This window comes from Lynx canadensis, chromosome A2, assembly GCF_007474595.2.
Source record: "Lynx canadensis isolate LIC74 chromosome A2, mLynCan4.pri.v2, whole genome shotgun sequence".
Classification (NCBI taxonomy): domain Eukaryota; kingdom Metazoa; phylum Chordata; class Mammalia; order Carnivora; family Felidae; genus Lynx; species Lynx canadensis.
In genome coordinates this window covers 73,401,091-73,423,335 of record NC_044304.2, presented here as the reverse complement: position 1 = coordinate 73,423,335, position 22,245 = coordinate 73,401,091, and the positions used below count along the sequence as shown (strand labels likewise).

At 36.2% G+C, this 22,245-nt stretch overlaps 1 protein-coding gene across 1 annotated transcript in view; it reads left to right on the top strand.

Annotated features, from left to right (window-relative positions):
- The window catches only part of CDK13 (cyclin dependent kinase 13), a 122,192-nt gene that overhangs the window by 85,150 nt on the left and 14,797 nt on the right, over positions 1-22,245 (top strand). The window contains 2 exon segments of the mRNA XM_030307715.1: positions 14,615-14,716; positions 14,812-14,889. Of these exon segments, the coding sequence (XP_030163575.1) occupies positions 14,615-14,716; positions 14,812-14,889 (180 nt within the window).

Below are 22,245 nucleotides of genomic sequence, written 5' to 3'. Positions count from 1 at the left end.
AACGATATGATCCAGATTAAATTGTACTTCCTTTGGCCCTAATGGAGTAGCTTACATTTTTGAGCATATAAAATGGGAAAGGCAGTTTAATTATCTGGAGTATGGTGTTCCCCTCTTCATGTAGGGTAAATTTCATGTATTCCCTCAATGCTGAAGATTTACAAATTTCTCTTTCTTTCTCTTGATCTTTCTTTTGATCTCTAAACCTGTACTGGACATAACTGCACAACTCCACCTAGGTGGTGTAGGTGCTTTAAATTAAACATACTGTACAAAGCCTGTCTTCGTATTTCCAGAAAAAAAGTTTGCTCTTTTCCTTTATTCCCCATTTTAGTTGAAGGTATCAGTCACTCTCACATATAGATATGTCTCCTATAGACCACTGTAAGTAGAATTGTATTGGTTTTCTTGCCTCTGGGCTGTTTTCCCTAACATTCTTTTCCTTCTGCCATTCTTATCAACTGCTGTCCCCTGCCCCCCAGATAATAGCAATGTCAAGTCTTTGTAGTTCCCTTAAACAGGTTAAGCTCTTGAATGCCTTTGTGAGTCTACATAAGTTGTTTCCTTTGTATGGAATTATACTTTCCATTATTTGAGATCTGACGTTTGTTTTTTTGAAAAATTTACCCTGAATCCTACAGTCATTTTTGGTCACATCTTCCTTTATGTATCCAGAGTACATTTTTCATTATTTTATGTAGTACTTAAAGTATATTATTGTAATTTATATCTATATTACCACCAGACTTCAAGGCTTTAAACAACTACTTGGTTGGTTGGCTCTTTGGTCTAGCCATCTCTTGGTGCTTAGTGCAGTACCTAGCTCAGAGTGTCAGTAAATACTTGTTTATAAAGAAGGAACAGGGACCCCTTGGGTTGCTCAGTTGGTTAAGGTCCAACTCTTGATTTAGGCTCAGGTCGTTATCTCACACTTCATGAGTTTGGGCTCCACATTGGGCTCCTCGCTGACAGTGTGGAGGCTGCTGGGGTTCTCTCTCTCCCTCTTTCTCTGCCCTTCCCCTGCTTGTGTACTTGCTCACCTCTCTCAACATAAATAAATAAACTTAAAAACAAAACAACAACAACAACAAAAAATATATATAAAGAAGGAACAAACTTAACTAACATTTGTTGCATAGTACTTTATATATTTATATATGTGTGCAACACATATACACATACATTCGATATACACATACACATACATAACATATATACACATATATTCACAGTATATAATCAAAAGCATTAGACTTTTGATTTTGGTTTAGGTCGTGTTCTCACAGTTGTGAGATCGAGGCCCCAAGTTGGGCTCTGTGCTGAGCCTGGAGGCTGCTTTGAAATTCTCTCTCTCCCTCTCCCTCTGCCCTCCCCTGCTTGTTCACTTGTGCGTGTGCTCACGCTCTCTCTCATAAATAAATAAATATCATTTAAATTAGTGAATTAAGTAATTTGAAATTGGCCTTATTTGCCAACTCCATCTATCTTGGTATTTGCTTTTATGATTAAAAGTCTGTCTGCATACTTTCTCAATATTTGCTTCCTTCTTATTAGACACTAAGGTAGAAAGTGAGGTGGGACACCTGATTTGCAGAATACTTGAATAAATCATGTAAGTTTTTTCTTAACTTTTAAACATTTTGTCTTTTGTCAATATTAACTTCTAAACATTTAAAACTAGTTTATTGAAAAGCTTATTTAAAATGTTTATTTAAAAAATGTTTATCACAAACATTTAGAACATAATTATAGCACCACCATCTTAAAAGTTTTCTTGCTAGCTCTGCTCTCTCCCTGGCTTATCTCCTAGCTCTAGAAAATGAACATTTGCTCAGCCTTTTCAGGACCTGATGGTTCGTGTGCTTGAAACAAGAACCAAGTAGTAAATATTTTTTTTTAATGTTTTTTTTATTTTTGAGAGAGAGAGCATGAAGGGCAGAGAGAGACGGAAACGCAGAATTGGAAGCAGGCTCCAGGCTCTGGGCTGTCAGCACAGAGCTCGACATGGGACTCGACCTCGTGAATCGTGAGATCATGACCTGAGCCGAAGTCGGCCACCTAACCAACTGAGCCACCTAGGCACCCTAGTAATAAAGATTTTTATAGGCCTTATGTGCATATTCTCTAGGAGGAAGAGAATGTGTGTGTGTTAAAGGTATAACATATTGACGTTTTGTGTTGTCCCTTTGAGTGTATTTGGAAAGGAAGTCTGGAAGCAAGGGCAGTCAGCTGTTGCAGTAAACCTGGGTAGGATGATTATGGCTAGAACTTGGGAATGGGCATAGATGTTGGCAAAACAGATGAATTATATCATAAGATATAAAATTGTTAACACTTGATAGTTGAATATGTTTATTTATTTATTTTTAATTTTTTTTTTAACGTTTTATTTATTTTTGAGACAGGGAGAGACAGAGCATGAATGGGGTGGGGGGGGGGAGGGGTCAGAGAGAGAGAGGGAGACACAGAATCTGAAACAGGCTCCGGGTCTGAGCTGTCAGCACAGAGCCTGACGCAGGGCTCGAACTCACGGACCGCGAGATCATGACCTGAGCCGAAGTCGGCCGCTTAACCGACTGAGCCACCCAGGCGCCCCTGAATATGTTTATTTAGACACATCCCTGTCTGTACCTCTACTGTAGATTTCTGCTTAAGAAACTGAATAAATGGTTTGTTAGGGTAAGCTAAGCTTTTACATCAAAAAGAACCTGAAAATTCAGTGGCTTAAAGAGTATGAAGTTTGTATGTGTTTCTCACTTAATGATCAGGAATGGATATTGCTTACCTCGGTGGACAATGAAGAGTATTTAACCATCTCATTAGATCAAGTAGTGACTATTTCATACAGTCATTGAGGGATCCAAGTTGGAAGATCTGCCATCTTCTTCACATGACTTCCAAGGCTGACACCACCTCTGTTAACCAGAAGCTAGAAAAAAGGAGAGAGGGATGTTATGAGCCAGACCTAGAATGGTGCTTATCATTTATGATCATGTTCTTTTAGTGAGAACATGGTGCTGTGATCACACACACCCAACTGCAGTGAGGGTAGGCAGTGGCCTACAGGTGGGCAGCTATCATTGAAGAAAAGAAGAACAGATTTTGCAAGACAGCTAGCAGTGTCTACCATACATTCCTGAGATAGGAAACAGGAAGCAAGTGTGTGGCAAAAGATGATACATTTCCTTTGGGATGTGTTAAGATACAGGTACTTTTAGGACTTCTAAATTTACATGTGTAGTAAAAACAGGTAAGATGACCTTAGTTGGGGAAAAAAAATTACTATTGTTTCTTTGCAGCAGTGTTACAATACAGAAGTTTCAGAGTTATTTTTCTTGGAAAATATCAGGAAGAAAGTGGGAGTGAAGATAGAAAAGTAAGGGGGAAGGGGCATGTGAAAAAAATTGTGTTCATCATATATAGTTAAGGCATGTCTTAGCTCATTAAAAGTATTAGTAAGTGCAGGGTACCCAGGTGGCTCAGTTGGTTAAATGTCTGACTCTTGATTTTGATTCATGTCATGATCTCACAGTTCTTGAGTTTGAACCCCGTGTGGGGCTCCACACTGCTGACAATGCAGAGCCTGTTTTAGATTCTCTTTCCCTCCTCCTTTATCTGCCCCTCCCCCACTCTCACCTGTTTTCTCTCTCAAAATAAATAGACTTAAGAATATGTTAATGAGGGGCGCATGGGTGGGTCAGTGGGTTGGTTGAGCGGCTGACTTCGACTTCGGCTCAGGTCACGATCTCATGGTCCATGGGTTCGAGCCCGCGTTGGGCTCTGTGCTGTCAGCTGGGAGCCTGGAGCCTGCTTCGGATTCTCTGTCTCTCTCTTACTCTGGCCCTCCCCTACTCATGCTCGCTCGCGCGCTCTCCCTCTCTCTCTCTCTCTCTCTCTCTGTCAAAAATATAAAACATTAAAAAATATATACATATATATTAACAAGTGCTTACTCTGTGCCAGACACTGACCTAGGTAATACCTACTGGTTAAGTATTAGAGATATAGCTATGAAAGACACCAGATATAGCTATGAAAGACACATGGTCTTATTTACACGGTGATGGCAGAGGTAGACATGAACCTGTGGAATAGAGGAAAGAATTTAAGATACTTAAGTGCTGCAAAACAAAATAGTGACTGCGAGGTCACTCTAGGCATGTGGGTAGTTTTTAGCTAAGGTAGTTAGGACAGACCTTTAAAGAAGTAAAATTGAGCCTGAGACCTGAATAATGAGTGATGAGAATGGGATAACTTAGTGAAGACATAGGGCAAGAACATTCCAGTAGAAGGAACTGAGCAACTGCAAAACCTGGGAATAGACTTGGAAAATTTAAGGGCCAGAAAGTTGCCTAGTGTAAAAATAGGAGGTGAGATGCCCAGGAATATGGTTATATCAACTGAGGTAAAGTTTAAGTTTTATGTACTTGCAGTAATAGGATCTGATTTTAGGCTTTGAAAAAAATCTTTAAAAAAGTGGGGGAGGGAGGCCAGATAGAAATAGAGGCAGCGAAACTCATACCAATGAAAAAATAATAATGACTCAGACTAAAAGATAATCTTGGCTTTCACTTTTTTGAAATCATGGAAAATGGTTGGATTTAGCATCTGTTTGGATGTAGAAATGACAAAAGCTGTTGACAGGTTAGATGTGAAATTTGAAAGAAAGAAGAGTCAAGGATGACAGAATATTTTTGACCTCTGGAGGGTAGGTATTAAAAACAGGTCCTAGATTTCTTTTGTAGGTTTGGTAGGTGTTTCTGCAGTAGATTCTGAAGGGAGACATGGCATTTGTGCATATGATAAATTTTGTTAGCAGAAGGCTCTCCATGTTTTTCTCAAAAATATAAGTTATAGTCTAAAAGAAGTACAGGCATACTATATATGTTGAAAGAATGAAGCATTTTAGAGCAGTTTAGGTATTTCCTTTTATGTAATTCTCTTTTTTTATTTTCTTATAAGAGTCTTTAACAAAGTTAGCAACTCTGGTTTGTAAATTTTAATTATGTAGAACTTCCAAATACTTCAGGGGTCTAGGATCTTGCTCTGAACATTTGCTTTTTCGCCTTTTTATTTATTTAGACCAGATAGGAGGCTGAGCTGCCTACCAGCCTCGGGACACACCCTTAAGGCATTGCTTTTTTTTTTTTTAAATTTTTTTTAACGTTTATTCATTTTTGAGAGACAGAAAGACAGAGCATGAGCGGGGAAGGGGCAGAGAGAGGGAGACACAGAATCTGAAACAGGCTCCAGGCTCTGAGCTGTCAGCACAGAGCCCAGCGCAGGGCTCGAACTCACAAACTGTGAGATCCTGACCAGACCCTAAGTCGGGCACTCAACTGACTGAGCCACCCAGGCATCCCAGGAATTGCTTTTGTTTGTTGGGAAAAAAGGTAGGCAAGTCTGTAACTGTTTCCCACCACCTCCCCTGATCCACCCCAGTCTTTTGAATTCCTGGGATTATCTAAAGGCAGAGTGTTGAAATCTATCATCGAACAGATAGTCTTTGAGCTCTCTTGATACCTCCATTGAATGTAAAGAAAAATTCAGTGAAAATGCACAATGGTACTTTGTTTTATAAAAGGTATATATCAATCTGAATAATTTATTCACTTTACAAATAAAAGAATTTCTCCAATATTGAGATATTCGTGTTTTAAAATTGAACTTTTTGGGGCACCTGGGTGGCTCAGTCAGTTAAGCTTCGGACTTTGGCTCAGGTCATGATCTTGCAGCTTGTGATTTTGAGCCCCTCATCTGGCTCTGTGTTAACAGCTCGGAGCCTGGAGCCTGCTTTGGATTCTGTGTCTTCCTCTGTCTCTGACCTTCCCCTGCTCGTGGTCTCTCTCTCAAAAACAAATAAACATTAAAAAAATATTTTTAGGGGCACCTGGGTGGCTCAGTCGGTTAAGCATCCAGCTTCAGCTCAGGTCATGATCTCATGGTTTGTGGGTTTGAGCCCCGAGTCAGGCTTCTTGCTGACAGCTCAGAGCCTGGAACCTGCTTCAGATTCTGTATCTGCCCCCCCACCACACCCCCCGCCGCCTTTGCCCCTCCCCCACTGGCACTCTCTCTCAAAAAAGTAAAAAAGATTTTTTTTTTAATTAAAAATATATAATTGAGCTTTCTGGGTCAAATTTTACAGTTGAATGATTTTTCTCGGTCTCCCTAGTTCTTACTTTTTTCTGACAGAAACTAAGAATTTGGAAATATTAGAAAAAGCTGTCAACTAGTATACATGAAATATTTTTGCCATATATTTAGAAGTGTATTTTGGGACTCCTGGGTGACTCAATCAGTTGAGCATCTGACTTTGGCTCAGGTCATGATCTCACAGTTTGAGTTTGAGCCCCCTGTTGAGCTCTCCATTGTCAGTACAGAGCCCACATCAGATCCTCTGCCCCTCCCTGCTCATGCTCGCTTGCGCGCGCGCTCTCTCTCTCTCTCTCACACACACACACAATAAACATTAAAAAATTAAAAAAAAAAAAAAGTGGATTTCATCCAGTTTTCATTTAATCATCTTTGATAATATACTAAATATTTTCACTTCTGGATTTGATAAAAGTTAAAAAATTAAACTAGTCTAATTTTAACTGCTTAAAGATGACTGTGTTGTAAATGTTGTCTAGAACTTGATACATAGTATATAAAATAATCTTTTATTTAAATATTTCTTTCAATAAAACTTAATGACTTTAATTTGTGTAATTTCTCTACATAATTCAACATACTTTTATTTTTAAAATTATATTTAAATATACTTCTAAACATAAAAAGATAAAATATAAACTATTTACAGATTTATATTAATTTAAACATATTCTTGAGACTGTAGATATCTAGTTGCACTTGAGGCGATGAGACCATAGGTTTCATATGCTTAAAAATCCTTGAAATGTTTTAGAAAACTAGCCATTATCATTTTCACAAATTTCTCCCACCCGGCTAATTCATATAGGTCAACTAAACTTGCAAGGCCATATCCATTAAAGTGTCTGTCCTGTGCTCAGCATTGTTCTGGGCTTTGTGTGTGGGATTCATAATAAAGAATGGTCTCTGGGGTCTTTTGTCTTCCTGGGAAGGTAGAAAACATAAAATACAATACAGTGGGGTAAGTATGATATAAAAAATAAGAATGTGAAAATCTGCTGATAATAGAGATTCGAGTTTATGAAGTTTGGTCTTTCACTATGTCTTGAAGGAGGTACAGGATTGAATGAGAAAAATGGGGAATTTCGAATTTAAAAGGAGTTAAGGCATAAACAGGTGAATTATTTTATTGATGTATAATTGACATACAACTTTATATTAGTTTCAGAATGTAATGATTTGACAGTTGTATGCACTGTGAAATGACAGTAGATCTAGTTATCATTTGTCACCATAAAAAGTTACAAAAGAAAAATTTTCATTCTTGTGATGAGAACTTTTCAAGATCCACTCTCCTGGCAACCTTCAAATATGCACTGCAATACCATTGACTTCGAGTCACCATGCCGCACAGCACATCCCCATGACCTGTTCATTTCACAATGGGAGGTCTGTACCTCCTGACCCTCTTCATCCAAATCACCCCACCTCCTCCCTGGCAACCACCATTCTGTTCTTCATGTCCATGAGTTTTTTTATTGTTTGTTTTTTAGATTTCATATATAAATGAGATCACATGGTATTTGTCTTTTTCTGTCTGCTTATTTCACTTAGCACAATACCTTCATGGTCCATGCATGTTGTCACAAATGGCAAGATTTCATTCTCTTGCCTGCATAGTATGACTTATGACTGCATAGTATTCCATTATATAGAGAGTAGTCCCCAGGTCTGGGTTTTGTGTTCCACAGTTTCAGATTCCTGCAGTCAAACCCAGTTCAGAAACAGATGATCCTTCTGATGTATCATCAGAAGGTCAGTAGTAGCCTAATGCTACATCTGTACAGTGTCAGCATCACTCACCTCACTTTGTCTCATCACATAGGCATTTTGTTATCTCATCATCACAAGAAGGATGAGTACAGTACAGTAAGATACTTAGACCATATTCACAAGTTTCATTACTATATATTATAATTGTTCTACTTTATTATTATTATTGCTAATCTCTTATTGTGCCTGATTTAGAAATTAAGCTTTATTATAGTTCTGTGTGGATTAGCAAAAAGCAGTATATATATATATAGTTCAGTACTACTTAAGGTTTCAGGCATCCACTGGGGGGTTTTGGATTGTATCCCTTATGAATAAGGGGGGGACTACTTTGTGTACCACATCTTCTTTATCCATTCATCCATTGTTGGACGCTTAGGTTGATCCATATCATGACTACTGTAAATAATGCTGCAGTGAACATGGAGGTGCAGATTATTATTTCCATTAGTGTTTATTTATTTATTTATTTTTTTTGGATAAATACACAGAGTGGGATTGCTGGGTCATATGGTATTCTGTTTTTAGTTTTTTGAGGAACCTCCATACTGTTTTCCATAGTGGCTGTACCAATTTACATTCCCACCAACAGTGCACAAGGGTCCCCTGTTCTCCACATCCTTGGCAACATTTGTTATTTCTTATCTTTCTGATAATAGCCATTCTAACAGGTGTGAATTGATCTCTCATTGTGGTTTTGCATTTCCCTCATGATAAGTGAGGCTGAGCATCTTATATGCTTGTTGGCCATGTGTATGTCATCTTTGGGAAAATGTCTCTTTGGATCCTATGCCCTTTTTTTTTTTTTTTCTTATGCCCATTTTTAAATCCGCTTTTTTGGGGGGGGGGGTTGTTTTGCTATTTGATTGTATGAGTTCTTTATGTGTTTTGGATATTAACCCCTTATGATATATATGATTTGCAAATATTTTCTCACACTCAGTAGGTTGCCTTTTCATTTTGTTGATGGTTTTCTTTGCTGTGCAGAAGCTTTTTAATATGATGTAGTCCCAACTTGGGACTTTAACCTTTTTTGCCTTTTCTTTTGGAGTTAGATCAAAAAAAAAAAAACCCAAAAACCAACACTAAGACTTGATGTCAGGTGTTTTCTTCTAGGAGTTTTCTGGTTTCAGGTGTTAACATTCAAGTCTTTAATCCATTTTGAGTTAATTTTTGTGTATGACAAGATAGTGGTCCAGTTTTATTGTTTTGCATGTGGCGGTTCAGTTTTCTCAGTACCATTGATACTCAAGAGATTGTCTTTTCTCTAGTTATATTCTTGTCTGCTTTGTCATAAGTTAATTGACCATATATGCGTGGGTTTATATCTGGGTTCTCTATTCAGATCCATTGACCTATGTGTCAGTTTTTATGCCACTACTATACTGTTTAGATTACTATAGCTTAGTAAATTAGTTTGAAATTGGGAGAGTGTGATGCCTTCACCTTTCTTCTCAAGATTGCTTTGGCTATTTGGAGTCTTTTTTGGTTCCACTCAAATTTTGGGATAGTTTGTACTATTTTTGTGAAAAATCCCATTGGGACTTTGATAGAACTTGCATTGAGTCTATAGATTGCTCTGAGTAGTATAGACATTTTAAACAATATTAATTTTTCCAGTCCATGAGCATGGACAATATGTCTTTACATTTATTTGTGCCTTTGGTTTCTTTCATCAGTGTCTTTATAGTTTTCAGTGAACAGGTCTTTAATCTCCTTAGTAAATTTATTTCTAGGTGTTTTATTCTTTTTGATGCAATTGTAAGTGGGATTGCTTTCTTAATTTCTCTTTCTTATAGTTTATTGTTAGTGTATAGAAATGCAACAGATTTTTGTGTGGTTGATTTTATATCCTGCAGTTTTACAGAATTTGTTTTACAGTATTTTGTGGAGTCTTTAGGGTTTTCTACATATAAAATGTCATCCACAAATAGTGACACTTTTATTTCTTCCTTTTCAATTTCAGTGCTTTTTGTTTCTTTTTATTGCCTAATTGTTCTGGCTAGAGTAATTTGACATATTGAATGAAGGTGGATAGAATGGGCATCTTTGTCATTTTTACATCTGTGTTCACCAGGGATACTGGCCTATAATTTTCTTTTTTTTTTTTTTTTTTTTTCTTTTCTTTTTTTTTCTCTTCTTCTTCTTCTTCTTTTTTTTTTAATGTCTTTGTCTGGTTTTGTTATCGGGGTAATCCTGACCTAATAAAATGAGTTTGGAAGTGTTCTCTCTTAATCAATTTTTTGTCAGAGTTTTAGAAGGATAGGTATTAAATCTTCTCTGTTTGGTAGAATTCATAAGTGAAGCCGTCTGGTCCTGGACTTTTGTTTGTTGGGAGGTTTTTGATTACTGATTCAGTCTCATTAGTAGTTGGTCTGTTCACATTTTTTCTTCATGATTCGGTCTTGGAGGCCTGTATGTTTCTAGGGATTTTTGTTTGAGCCTTTTCTCTTTTTTTTCTTGTTGAAGCTAGTTAAAGGTTTGTCAGTTCTGTTTAGTTTTCAGAGAACCAGTACATGGTGTCATTGATCTTTTCTGTTGTCTGATTAGTCTCTTTCATTTATTTCTGCTCTGATCTTTGTTATTTCCTTCCTACTACTAACTTTGGGTTTTGTTCTTCTTTTTCTAGTTTCTTTACATGTAAAGTTAGATTGTTTATTTGAGATTTTTCTTATTGTTTGGAGGTAGGCCTCTGTTGCTTTGAACTTCCCTTTTAGAACTGATTTTGCTGCATCCTGTAGATTTTGGTAAGTTGTATTTTGTAATACAACTTGGTATTGTAATACAATTTGGTAAGTTGTATTTGTATTTGGTAAGTTCCATTTTCATTTGTTTTGAGGTATTTTCTTACTTCTCCCTTCTAATTCTTCATTGACCCATTGGTGGTTTAGTATCATATTGTTTAATCTCCACATACTTATGATTTTTTTCCAGTTTTTTTTTCATGTAAGTGATTTTTAGTTGCATACCATTGTGATTGAAAAAGATGCTTAATGTGATTTCAGTCTTCTCAAATTTATTGAGACTTACTTTGTGGCCTCACATGATTTATCCTAGTTGTTTATCTTTTTCTTATGTTTATTTAGTTTTGTGAGAGGGAGAGGGAGAGGGAGAGAGAGAGAGAGAGAGAGAGAGAGAGAGAGAGAGAAAGCATGGGGGTGGCAGAGAGAGAGGAGACACAGGCTCTGAGCTGTCAGCACTGAGCTTGACATAGGGCTCCAACTCACAATTCTCAAGATCATGACCTGAGCCAAAGTAAGATGCCTAACCAGCTGAACCACCCAGGTGCCCCTAATTGGTTGTTTAAAGCTGATGTTGCCTTACTGATTTTTTTTGTCTGGATGATCTGTCCATTGATGTAAGTGGGGTATTAAGTCCCCTGCTATTATTGTATTGCTGTCCATTTTTCCCATTAGGTCTGTTAATATTTACATATTTAGGTGCTCCTATCTTGGGTGCATAAGCATTTAGAAATGTTATATCCTCTTGTTGGATTGACCCCTTTATTATTATGTAAATTTCTTCTTTGTCTCTTACTACATTCTTGGTTTTAAAATCTATTTTGTCTGATACAAGTAAAGCTACCTCTGCTTTCTTTTGGTTTCCATTTGTGTGAAATATATTTTTCCATTTCTTTAGGCTGTGTATGTTCTTACATCTGAAGCAAATCTCTTGTAGCAGATCGATGGTTTTTTTTATTCCAGCCACGTTGTCTTTTGGTTGGAGAATTTAGTCCATTTACCTTAAAGTACTTATTGATATTTACTTATTGCCATTTTGTTCCTTGTTTTCTGGCTGTTTTGTAGTTCCTATCTTCTCTTGCTGTCTTCCTTGTGGTTTGATGGTTTTCTTTAGTGTTATGCTTAGATTCCTTTCTTGCTATTTTTGTGTATCTCTTGTAGATGTTTACTTTGTGGTTACCATGATGCTCCCCCCCCCCTTTTTGTTTTTGATGTCACATTTTACATCTTTTTCTTTTGTGTGTCCCTTAACTGATTATTGTAGTTACAATTATTTTTACTTATGTCTTTTAACCTGTATGGTAGCTTTATGTGATTAATCCATTACCTTTACTATATATTTATCTTTACCAGTGAGACTTACATGTTTTCTTATTCAATTAGTGTACTTCCTTTGCTGCTTAAAGAATTCCCTTTAAAAGTTCTTTTAAAGCCAATTTAGCAATGATGAACTTCTCTAGCTTTTGCTTGTCTGGAAAACTCTCTCTGCTTTAATTCTGAATGATAACCTTGCTGGGTAGAGTATTTTTGGTTGGAAGTTTCTTTCCTTTCAGCTCTTTGTCTATATTGTGCCTCTCCCTTCTGGCTTGCAAAGTTTCTGCTGAAAGATCTGCTTAAGGTCTTAAGGGGGCTGGGGTGGGGGGTTCCTTGTATGTTAAAGTTGATTTCCTCTTGCTTCTTTTTGGATTCTCTTTTACTTTTGACATTTTAATTATACTATGTCTTGCTGTGGATCTTTTGGAGTTCAATTTTTTTTATGGGACCTTTTGGGCTTCCTAGATCTGGACATCTGTTTGCCCACATTAGGGATGTTTGCAGCCATTATTTCTCCAAATAAGTTTAATGTCCCTTTGTTTTCTCTCTTCTCTTTCCGGTACCCCTATAAGGTGGATGTTATTCTGCTTGATGTCGTTCCATAGGTTCCTTAAGCTTTCTTCACTTTAATTTTTTTCTTTTTTCCACTCTGTTTGTTTGAGTTTCACTTTGTCTTCTAGATCACTACTCTTGTCTCCTGCTTAATCTAGTCTGCTGTTGAATCCCTCTAGTTTAGTTTCTGTTTTTCAGATCAGTTACTGTCTTCAGCTTTGTGACTTCCCTTTGATACTTTCTTATATTTTCAATCTATTTGTTTAACTTCATGCTGTGTTTGTTGACTTTTCTCCCAAGATTGGTGAACATGTTTATGATCATGACTTTCACTCTGTTAGATAAATTACTTATTTCTGTTTCATTAAATTTTTTCTTCTCAGGTTTTATCTTGTTCTTTTGTTTGGAACATATTTTTCTGTTTCCTTATTTTGCTTGACTCTGTGTGTTGTTTCTATGTTTAGGGAAAACAGCTACCTCTTCTAGTCCTAAGGAGTGGCCTTGTGTGGGAGATGAACTTTGTCTTTCAACCTTGCCCTAGCTCTTCTGTTTCTCAGACCTTTGTGTTTGTCTAAGCAGCCTGATTTATATTTGCTAGGAACCAGTTATTGAGGGTGTTCCAAGACCAGTCAGTGTTCTGAAGGGAGGGATCTCAGTCAAAACTTAAGTTCAGGTTGATTGGAAGCCAGACCCTCAGGCGGCAGCTTTTAACGTATGCAAATATATATAGTTGTATGGTACCACGATTGTAAATCCTCTGCCTACAGACCAGGTGATCTGGAGATATCCCTGGGCTGCAATTGGAAAAGTCAAAATATATAAGCTCTTTTCTGGGAGGTACCAGTGAGCTGTAATGAGGCCAATGGAGAGTGCAAAGATGGTGTCCCCTGCCAGACATTCCCCAAGAGCACCTGTGTAGCCTTTAGATGTGTGGCAAACCTGAAGTCTGTCCCTTAGGCTGAAGCTCTAGGACAGATAAACGGGCCTTTTTCACAGAAAGCCTGGGGGTGTGTTTCAGTCTGTGTGGTGCCCTGGTTATGGTGGCCTGCCAAGAACCTTTTCTCTGATTATTACATTCTCACGGGACTAAGGAACGCAGTCACCCCTGGCCACTAGAGCCATGTGATCAGGGAGCATCTCTTGTGTAGACTGTGTGTGACCAACAGGTTTAGTGCAACTGCGGGAGAGTGCAGGGCTGGGGTGCGCCTGCTGGCTTTAGTGGGGCCATGGGAGAGTGCAACAGTGGCACAGGGCAGTGCCTTTGTCTCTGGAGAGAGTCCCAGCAGGCCCCTACCCCTCTGGTGGATGGTTTAAGATTAGCAAATTAATACCCTTCACATATAATCTAGTTGCTTTTTAAACAGCTACTTTGTGCTGGTCCCTGGCTTGAGGGAGCCTGTTTGCAAGCCTTCTAAGAGAAGTATCTCAATTCCCTACAGGCTGTTTGGTCCCCTGGATGTAAGCCCCACTGGCAAATAAAGAGGTAGCAGTATGTGTATATTTTCTCTGTTAGAAGGTGACAAAGGAATCGTCTGATACGGTATCATACCTATTGCTTGTGGCGCTTTGCAGAGTAGACCTCAGCTACTACAGTACATTCACGTACTTTGTGTTTGCATACTAAAGTGGGTTGAAATATTGTCAAAGATATGTCCAGGTGAAAATGTTTGTTAGGTGATACCAATTTGTACCGTATCTTGCCACACATTAGTAATTTGCCGGCTTTGGTTAAAATCATTCAACTTCCTTTAAGTCAGTTAATTCCTTTTAAAGTTATGGAAAGGAAAAACCAAACTGAACAGTTGAGTTGAAATATAAAGACCTTTTTGGACCAAATGACAGTTAAAATCAGCCAACTACTTTTCATTTTTATGTATTAAGGGAATTTTCGGTTAATCACGTTGCTTTTCAGATGCATTTTATGATCATAGATGTAATAGCATGTCTGAATTTCGTAGGCAGATGGAATTGGTTTTAGTTCGGATTGTTAGGCTTTGATTAGCCAAAATAATATTTCCTAAGAGAATCTCTCTTATTCTAACAGATACTAACTCTAAAGAGTGATTTTTGTTTTTTTTTAGTCGGCCGTATACTAACAAGGTCATCACTTTATGGTACCGTCCACCTGAACTGCTGTTGGGAGAAGAAAGATACACACCAGCCATTGATGTATGGAGCTGTGGGTAAGATAGTTTTACTGATGGTTTAATTTACTTGAAACTTTTGGTAGTGAAGTAAATTCGTATCATTTAGTAATGATGGGTATTTTTCTCGTTAGATGTATCCTCGGTGAACTCTTCACTAAAAAACCTATATTTCAAGCAAATCAGGAACTTGCACAACTAGAATTAATAAGGTAAGTTCATGACTGTAATATTTGTTGGGGGTGTATTTAAAGTCTTTCAAGTTTGTGTTTTCAGGAGAACGACATGGTTTTCCTGAAGGCTAATGATTGCTGAGTGGAGGAAAAACTAGAATGTGGGTACTTTGATCCTTGTTCTAGTAAAATTAAGGATCTTAAAGTCCCTAGATCTTTTTTGCAATTAAATGAAAGGGCTAGAGGCCCAAAAAATAAGACTGGGAAGAAAGAGTAAATATGAGGAAGGAGACAATACGTGATAGGTAACATTTTTTTAGTATGGCAGGGTGGAAGAATTCATGTTTTGGCGTACTGTAAGACAATATCTGTTTTATAGATACATATGCATATGCATATACTTTTATATGTATCTATTATAATGTCTACACACCAAATGTATACATATGCACGTACCCACTAACATAAGTCTTCATTATTTGGAGCCTGTTGTAGAGCCTATGTCATCAAGGGCATACATGTTAATCACATTTCTCTTTAATATTTTAAAATATTTTTTTTAAAGAGCCTTGGCTTTCATATATAATAATGTTAATTTACAACTTCTAAGATTTGTGTGTTTCTCAAAATATGGATGAGAACTTTTAGGAAAGGTACTGGTATGAGGTACCAGTATACTATGATACCAGCTACCAGTATACTATGATATATACCAGATACCAGTATATTATGAACCTTCCTTTCAACAGACTTAATTGGATTAATTGATGCTCCCCAGTCCCCCTGTAAGTAACACTAGTTTGATAACATGGCAAACTGAATGTTTGCAGCTAATAGGCTACTACTCTCTAGTAAGACTATGTATTTATCCTACCAGTTGAAGTATGATGACTAAGAGATAGTTGTTTACTGACTTTTTTGTATACCGACTTTTTTTTTGTTTTATTATTGTATATATATCCTTTAATTAAATATAGACAGATGCAGTGCTTTGCAAAGACTTAACAAAGTTGGGGTGGGCAAGTTAGAAAGATAAGTCATAAAAATTTGGAAGAATTTAGTACTCAAATTGCTTTAAATCCTTGATATGATGTGTTATGGGTGTGGTTTATTCAAGAAAGCGAATACAGAGTCCCATTCAACGCATCCTCTGTTCAAAGGGAAGGCCTTGCTCTGTGTCAGAAAATTGGAGAATAAATGTACATTTTTTATTTTTCAGTTATAATAAAATGTTTAAATTATGTATCTGTGTTTCTTTATTTGTTTTAAATCATTCCCTGTTACTCATTTCTTCTATTAACAAGGCATTGGTCCTGATTGTATTGGATACTAAGGCTCCTATTAATGATAAGTTAACATTTATTTACTTTATACATGATGCAAGCATTGTTCTAAGAATTTCACCTGAATTAACCTCAGTTAAGCTTCATAACAACCTTCTTTCTTCTTTTTATAGTTAAGAAAATGGAACCTTAGAAAGTGAAGAATTTGTCCAGGGTCATAGAACTAGCAAGTGGCAGATTGGGGATTTGAATTTAGTTTTACCATAGTAGCTAAACTTCTAACTCATTCCACCATGTAGGAAATAAAACTGCTTGGAGATTTTTGGTTAGTATGACATAAGCATCAATAATTGATCAAACGTCCTGAAAAATTTCTCCAGAATATTAATCCAAAACTTCTAAAGAAAAGAGTCAGTATATCTAGTTTTTCATTAAAAATCAACTTGCAGAGTCAAGTAGGAGTCATCTCAAGAATACAAGAATGTTTCAGTTTTAGGAAATCTATTACTATAATTCATCATTTTAATAGAAGTAAAATAATATGTTTATCTTAGTAGGCATTGAATAGGCATTTACTAGAAATATAAACCAAGTGTAGAGGTATAATTCTTTAATGTGATGAAAAGATGTATTACAGACTAATATCCAGAATATTTAGTGTTGAAATACTAGAAGATATAAGACAAGAATTATAAAAAGTGTTTTCTAGTATCATTACTTTAAGAGTGTTTTTAGAAGTACCAACCAGTTAACTAGTAGTGTTATAAAAGTGAACCATTAAGAGGTATAAATAGTGGAAAGATAAGGCAGTATTGTTATAATTTGTATATGATAACATTGCATACATGCAACATGCAAGGGAATTACCTGAAAGACCTTAAATTAAAAAGTTTGGTAAAATGAGTGTTGAGAAACCCTGTGTGTGTACATATGTGTGTATACGTATATACATATGTGTGTGTGTGTACACACAATATACACGTATATACATATGTATATACATACAATACCCTAATACGTTAATACATTTATGCCAAAAGCAGTAGCTTCTTAAAAATATGTACCAATAATAACCAGTTAGAAACGTCCCTGAGGGAAAAGATCCCTTTAACAAAAGCACCATCATATATACTCCATGCTTAGTGAAAACTATAATATCTCACTTAACATTGTAAAGCAGATTTGAATAACTATTGGGAGAAATGTATCTTGTTTTTGGTTGGAAGCCTTAACTTTTTTAAAGATGGCAGTTCAACCTGTGTCAATCAGTATAGTCCTAATGAGAATTTCAAAAGACATTATCCCTCCAGATAAATGTTAAAATAACCAGAAAAATTCTTAAAAAGAAGGAAAATCTGGCATATCATATGTTAAAACAAAATTATAGCAACTAAAACCATTTGCACTGGCACAAGATACATAGATGAATTGGTGGAATTATATGGCAAGTCCAGAAATAAAGCAAGTTTATATGGACTTCCAAATATAGTATAGAGAAAACATTTCAAGGCCAGGGGATTAACTGAACAAGTATCTATTGGTTGCTGGTTGTGTGCCAGTTACTTGGCACTGAGGGTACAGTGAAGGGTGCGGGTTGTATCCTCAGTGCCTAGTGACTGGCACACAATTTTTTTACTTTCTAACTGGGAGAGACAAGACAAAACAAATTAATAAAATGGATCAGGTGGTGATAAGGGATAGAAAATGACAGGAGGTAGTGTCATATATAGAGTCAGGGAAGGTTTCTCCCATAAAGTATCATTTGAGCAGGGATCTGAAAGAAGTGGGGGGACAGCAAAATAAAGATCCTGATGCATGAGTGTACTTGTTATGAACATGTTAAGTCCATTAGTGAACTCAGCCCATCCACTTGGTCACATACTGTACAGAGATTAAAAAGGAAATGGTAGATCTGGAGATGTTGACATAGAAAAGCAACATCATTACATGATGTTTTACAGAACCGTTTTGCAGAAGGCTATGTTTGGTTTGGTCCCATTTAGGTAAGACTGACACATCAAAAGAGTCTGGAGTTATTGTCTGAGCATGGATTTGTGAGAGGGGGCTATTTTACATTCCAGTTTATATATTTCAGAATGTTTTTGTTTTTGTTGGTATGATACCAAATATTTATAATATAAAAAGATGGTGGAATTGTGATTCTATGGCATTATTTTTAAAACATGAAGAAAAAGACGTTTCTGACAAAAGAAACAGTTGTCTCCCTGACTCCCTGATACGAAGGAGGCATCAGAGTACTATTGATTGAAAGGGTGGGCTGTGGAATCCTCCAGACCTGGGTTCTAATGCCAGCTCAGCTACTTCCTGCTCTTGTGACTTAGGGTAAGTTCCATAACCCTCTAAGTTTGTTTCTTCACAAGTAAAACAGGATTAATCATATGCTTAGGGTTGTAAGAATTAAGTGTTAAGTTTCCTACTTCTCCCTCTAACTTTGTTTGCAGTTATGTTTGAATATACCCCCAATCTAAAGCCCCAGGAATGATGGGTTCTAGTCTGCATAAAAATCCGTGTGAACTAATCAAAGGTGGGAATACTAGTCAGAATCTGTGTTTAAAAGCTTCACACTACAGTGGTTAAGTTCTGCCTACTTAGCCTTGTTCCAGAAACTATTTTAGGCAAAGTACAAAAGTTTTGTGATAAGAAATAGCTTGGGTTTAAAATCAACGGCAAAAGGAAGTGAAAACAGGTGATGCCAAAATGGGATGAATTGAGAGCAAAAACTGTTAACACAAGAGTCACTGTTTTAACTCCACGAAGAACTTTTATATCACACAGTGTACATTACATTGCTTATGAAATAAAAAACACTTATAATCATGGAAAAAGTGAGAAGTAGATTGGAATGAAAAGAATTCTGCTTCTATCCACCTATGGTCACACAGGTGAAATTTTTAACACCTTAAAAGCTTAGCCATTGATTGTTCTAAAATATAGCTCAAGAAGGGAAACTCCCATATTTTTAAAAATGAAGCGTGTATATCTTCATAAATCAATAGCATAAACATTCTTTAGACTTGTGCTTCTTTTTGCTCTTAAGAATTTCTCTACACCCTGAAAAATTATGTAAGATCCCAGGAGCTTTGTTTATGCTAGTTGTATCTATTGATATTTATCATACAAGAAATTAAAACTGAAAAATTAAAAATATTCACTTTAAATCAATATATTAATACAGTTTAATTGTAAAAGTCTTTGTTTTCCAAACTAAAATAAATATTGGTGAAAATGAGTAGCATTGTTTTACATTTTTATATATCATTTAATATCTGGCTTAATAAAGTAGTAACATCTGGATTCTCCGCTTTGTGATATGTTGTTTTCAGTAGTCTTTTAGATAATCGTGTGTATTCTCCTTTGAAACTATACTAAATAAGTGGTTATTTTTTATAGGTTAGTTGTAAAGTGCAGTGTGAAAACATGAAGGAATATATTGTATTCTAATGTATTAAAATCCATTAGTCTGTCTTGCACTCTGGATCTGTGTTGATTTTGTAACATTGGTAATTTGGAAAATACCAGATCACTGAATTTAGCAGATCTTCTAAATGGAACATTTCATTATATAATATTGGTTATCACCACTAATCTCATCAGAAAAGCCCATAGGTATTTATTGTGAAGCTTTCAAGTCTATGGTGTAGATAAAACCTTTCTGGTATTCTAATTTTCTCCTAAAATCTTGGATTTTATAATTGAAAATAAATACCACACTTGTCTTCCTTGACGTAACAAGCTGACTTTGTTCACATGTGAGAAAATGTCTGGCAGATACCCAAGTCTGAATGACCGTGGTGTGTTACTTATTCACATAGGGAAAAATGATGGGCCGTGAAAAAACTGCTACTTCAGCAGTTACATAACACAAGTGTGTCTCAAGATAACTATCAGAATTTCTTGAGCAACAAAAGTGCTTATCTTCTGTTTTCTCACTGAGAATATAATAAGATGTATACTCAAGTGTTAGGGTTTAATAACATTAACGTTTTTAGTGCTTCAACAAGTATGACCGTAAGTGAAATGGCTGTTCTGTATCATCCCTGCCCTGGGAGATTGTATAGTAGTAAAGAGTATTTACTGTTGATAGTTTTATACCATCAGTGGATAATCAACACATTGAAAAAAGGCAAATGTTTCAGTAACATCTTTCACCTGCCGGACTGCTTAAGGGTCCAAGGGATTATTATCCAAGGGTCTTTGGACCCCCTTTTTGAGAACTGCTACTGTATACCAATCTCAACATACGAATATTGATGCAAAACATCCAAACGAACAAGTAGAATACAGCATTACACTAAAATAATAGTACTTTTGTCAGGGCCAGGTGTATTCCTCATTTAAATGTAAGGATGAATATTAGGAAAGCTCTTAATATAATATACAACATTAGTAACCCAGGGAGGAAAATGCAGATGATGGTTATAATAGTTTCTAAAAATGAAACTAACAAAAGAGTGCAAACCATTATAGTTAGGCAAACTGCCTTTTAAACATTTAAAAGCCACAAAATAAAACCCATAGTAAAAAGGAATACGTTAATTTTTAACAGGATATATGTGAGTGTGTGTGTGTGTGTGTGTATGAATATCTTTATTATATGTTTTCCTCAAACCAAAAGTCATCATCCTTCCCAGTTGTAAACAATTAGAGTACTCCCATTTAAAGTCAGAAACTAAACTACCCAGTATCATATGGCATCATTATCATTGTAACATTGTTTTGAAATTGCCACATACCATATCATAATGATAAAGAGGTATGTATGTTTGAAAAAATAGAGGAGAATTCTCATTATAGGTGAGAAGACTATAAACCTGGAAAGCCTCAAAGAAACAACTATTAAAACTATGTTAGGACCCATAGGATCTCAGATGGCTATTTAAAATTTTGTGTCATATGTCAAACGTTTTCTATAATAGGACTTTCCTAATAGGAATAAGAATACATTCAAACAAGTAAAAAATAAAGATGATAAAAAGCAATATATAAGATCTAATTAAAGAAAGATACATATAAACTGAAGGAAATATAAATGTTGTTTATTTCTGGGATAGAAATTAAACCTTCTGAAGATAGCAATTCTTTCTAAATCTATAAGTTCAGAGCAACAGTGGAATCTGAACAGATTCTCTTACTTTTGGAGTGTGACAGTATTGATTCTACAATCTGTAAGAAAATTCTGAGGAGAGTAATTAGAGGTGTGGGTGGATAGAAGGCTTTGTCCTGTTGGCCTTAAAAAAAATAAAAAGCTACCGTATGGTATTGATACCAGAGTAGGTGAGTCAGAATAAAGTCCCAAAATAGATCTCAGGTATTTGGGGATTTAGCATATGATGCATCTCAAGACCTCTTCGGTAAGTGATCTTGAGAGAGCTGGTTGGCCATCGGATACAGATCTTAACCAATATGCAGTTTTCATCAATTGCTGTCATGTCTGCTTCCTCAGTTTCTAGTAACTTTCCCTGCCTCAGATGATCTAATGACCTGCTACTAGTTTGATAACTTTACTATTCAACTATCTTCTCACAACACATAGAGTAAAATAGTTGAAACTCTTTAGCTAAGGGGTAATGAAACTTACTTTCATTTTATTTCTATTGAATGGGCCAGATGCCAGCTCATTTAATTTCACAGCTCTGAAGTAAAACTAATCTGCCTTTTTACAAAAGAAGAAACAGATTTTTAAGCAATGCAGTTTGACCAATTGTCACAGGCAGGTTTCAGTTCTAAAGTTTGTTTTCAGAGTTTGCCTTCATTCTAGTTAGGCGAACTGCCTGTTAAAACTTACTGCGTGGCTCCTATCTGTGCTCCCAGCAACCCTCCCTGAGCCCTAAATTCCACCTGTTTCCTTAGTCTTCCTCTGATAAGTCTGTACTGGACTACTTCTGTGCCTCTGCCTATGCACTTCTCTTTGCCAGTAACATTTTTGTTAGTTCCTTTCCACCTGTCTATTATTTACTTATCCTTGGAGCTGTAGCCAAAATTCTGTACCTCTTCCATAACTTGAGTACATTTTCTTGTATTTCTGCAGTTGAAAGCATCCTTCACTTTTGAAAATTTCAGTATACTTTATATTTCTGTAATAACGTACATC